Genomic DNA, 1,917 nt, shown 5'->3' with positions numbered 1-1,917 from the left:
AAATAATATTCAGAATAGTGAGCTATTGTAATTATACCCAGCCATGGACATTCTCAAAAAGAGTTGAGCTTCTTGACTCAGAAATGTATTTGCAAAATACTCCCCCACTTGTTTCCAGGGTCATTTTTCCTCCCTTCCTTTCTATAGCATCACTTTTTTAATGCTTTACACTGAATGTTATCAAAAGTGGCCTACAGCTGTGTTTGCAGCCATTTCATGAGTTGCCCATGGCGATCTTTGCTGGTCATGATGGGCAACTGCTGAGTCATCGTGAGGCTGCTGAGAAAAGGCGTCCCATTCCAGGTCCCTATTGCATCGGGAGCAGTTGCACATTCGTCAGGAAAATATAGTTGCAAAATCCAGCTTGATTAGATAGTATTGTAAAGACGTGTTCAGTGATGAGGAAAGACCATTGGCCAGTTGAAAAAGTCTCTTGCATGCTTAAATCACTCATTCACCTGTTAAACACAAAACACAAAAGGAAGAGAGAAAGTTACATACCTAGAATTGCTGTGAGACAGATTTTGTATTCAGTAGATTAATCATATTCATTTGGTAGATGTAGATGAGTTATTATATGGAGGTTTCAGCCGATTAAAGGGGCAGAAGAGGAGCCGCTTATCATGTCTCTGAGGAACTATCATGTTTTGAGATAAAGTCAGGATCCGGTCTAGTTGTGAGCAAGTGGTGCTGAGGAAGTGCTGGGTGAAGCCTCTACCACTTCGATGTCCCCCACAGGCCACCCTCTGCATGGAGCCTCCCCAAAAAATGTTGGTTTTGTTTATTTAAATGAGAGGAACTTACTTGTTATTCCCAAACTTCAGGGGCTAACTGCCTCATGGTGCTACAAGTTAAATGCAGCTCGTTGCCACATCAACCGAATTGGGAGCATTTGGTGCTCCTTAGCCTTAAGGGATACCATGTTTTGGTTTTTGGAAGGTTTGTAATTGAACTCCATGGGACTTTAATGTGAGGGGATGAACTAAATTTAGGGCACCTTATTGACAACGACAATAGAAGTAGTACAAAGCTTTTGTCAAACAGACTGTTGGGAGAGAGTTAAGAGCTGGACCAACAAAGTATTTCTCAGAGTTTAAAGTTTCATTGCTGAATCTGCTTTGTTTGATTCAGTCCAGGCATGACCTAAATGCAAAACTCTGCACTCTACAAGACAACAGTACCTGTTTTTCGACACACATTACATTCTAAGAGGTAAAAAAATTCTCTGCATGCATATGGTAGATTGTTCTACTAGTGTGGTTCAATTGCACTATACCTACATCTTGGATATGTGATTGTGCCATCTCGACACTGAGCTCGGAATGGAGGAGAGCCTTGAGCCAGACTAAAGTCATGTATGCAGGTGAATTCTATGGTATCTCCAGATTCTGAATATAGTTTTGTATCAGATTTCCACCTCAGCTTAATGTTGTTACGACCCATGTCTTCTTCTGATGCTGTACAAGGAACTGCAAAATGGCACATTTCATATGTTAGAGAGCAACCATGAGGAGTTCATTTCACAAAATGTTACTTTTTAAATTAGATATATAAAGCTTATTATGAAATCAACACGAACTGTTAAAGACCTGCGCAGGTTCAATTTCTTCTCTTTTCTGCCCTCCATGTTCCTTTTTTGCCCTCTGCCAATTGATCTCCAAACGTTCCATCTTTCAGCCATGGTCTCCACTTCTAGATCAAAGTCTGCCCAGCTCGGGTTCCTTTAAACCAGCGCTGGACAATTGCTCAGGCTTGGGACAAATTCCTCAAGGCACTCCTATCCTGCGAATCCAATGGGGCCGCACCTTTCTTCTGCCTCTGAAGTTGTTGCTGGAACTCCACATGTGCTGCCAAGGTTGGCTGCATGCGAGCGACCCCTGCTCCCAGTTTCCTTTACAGGAAGTGGCCGGGGGGGTG

At 42.5% G+C, this 1,917-nt stretch overlaps 1 protein-coding gene across 1 annotated transcript in view; it reads right to left on the bottom strand.

Moving 5' to 3' along the window:
• Nucleotides 1–6: 6 nt before the first annotated feature.
• LOC123024502 (complement factor H-related protein 1-like) overlaps nucleotides 7–1,917 on the bottom strand; it is a 28,829-nt gene continuing 26,918 nt past the window's right edge. The window contains exons 7-8 of the mRNA XM_044432256.1: nucleotides 1,281–1,469; nucleotides 7–458 (exon numbers count right to left, since the gene is read on the bottom strand). Coding sequence (XP_044288191.1) covers nucleotides 451–458; nucleotides 1,281–1,469 — 197 coding nt within the window. The 3' untranslated portion in view covers nucleotides 7–450. The remainder of the gene's footprint in view (nucleotides 459–1,280; nucleotides 1,470–1,917) is intronic.

The sequence above is a fragment of the Varanus komodoensis genome, unplaced genomic scaffold, assembly GCF_004798865.1.
Source record: "Varanus komodoensis strain SLA01 unplaced genomic scaffold, ASM479886v1 scaffold24, whole genome shotgun sequence".
NCBI classification, from domain to species: Eukaryota; Metazoa; Chordata; class Lepidosauria; order Squamata; family Varanidae; genus Varanus; species Varanus komodoensis.
This window is presented reverse-complemented; position numbering and strand designations above follow the sequence as displayed.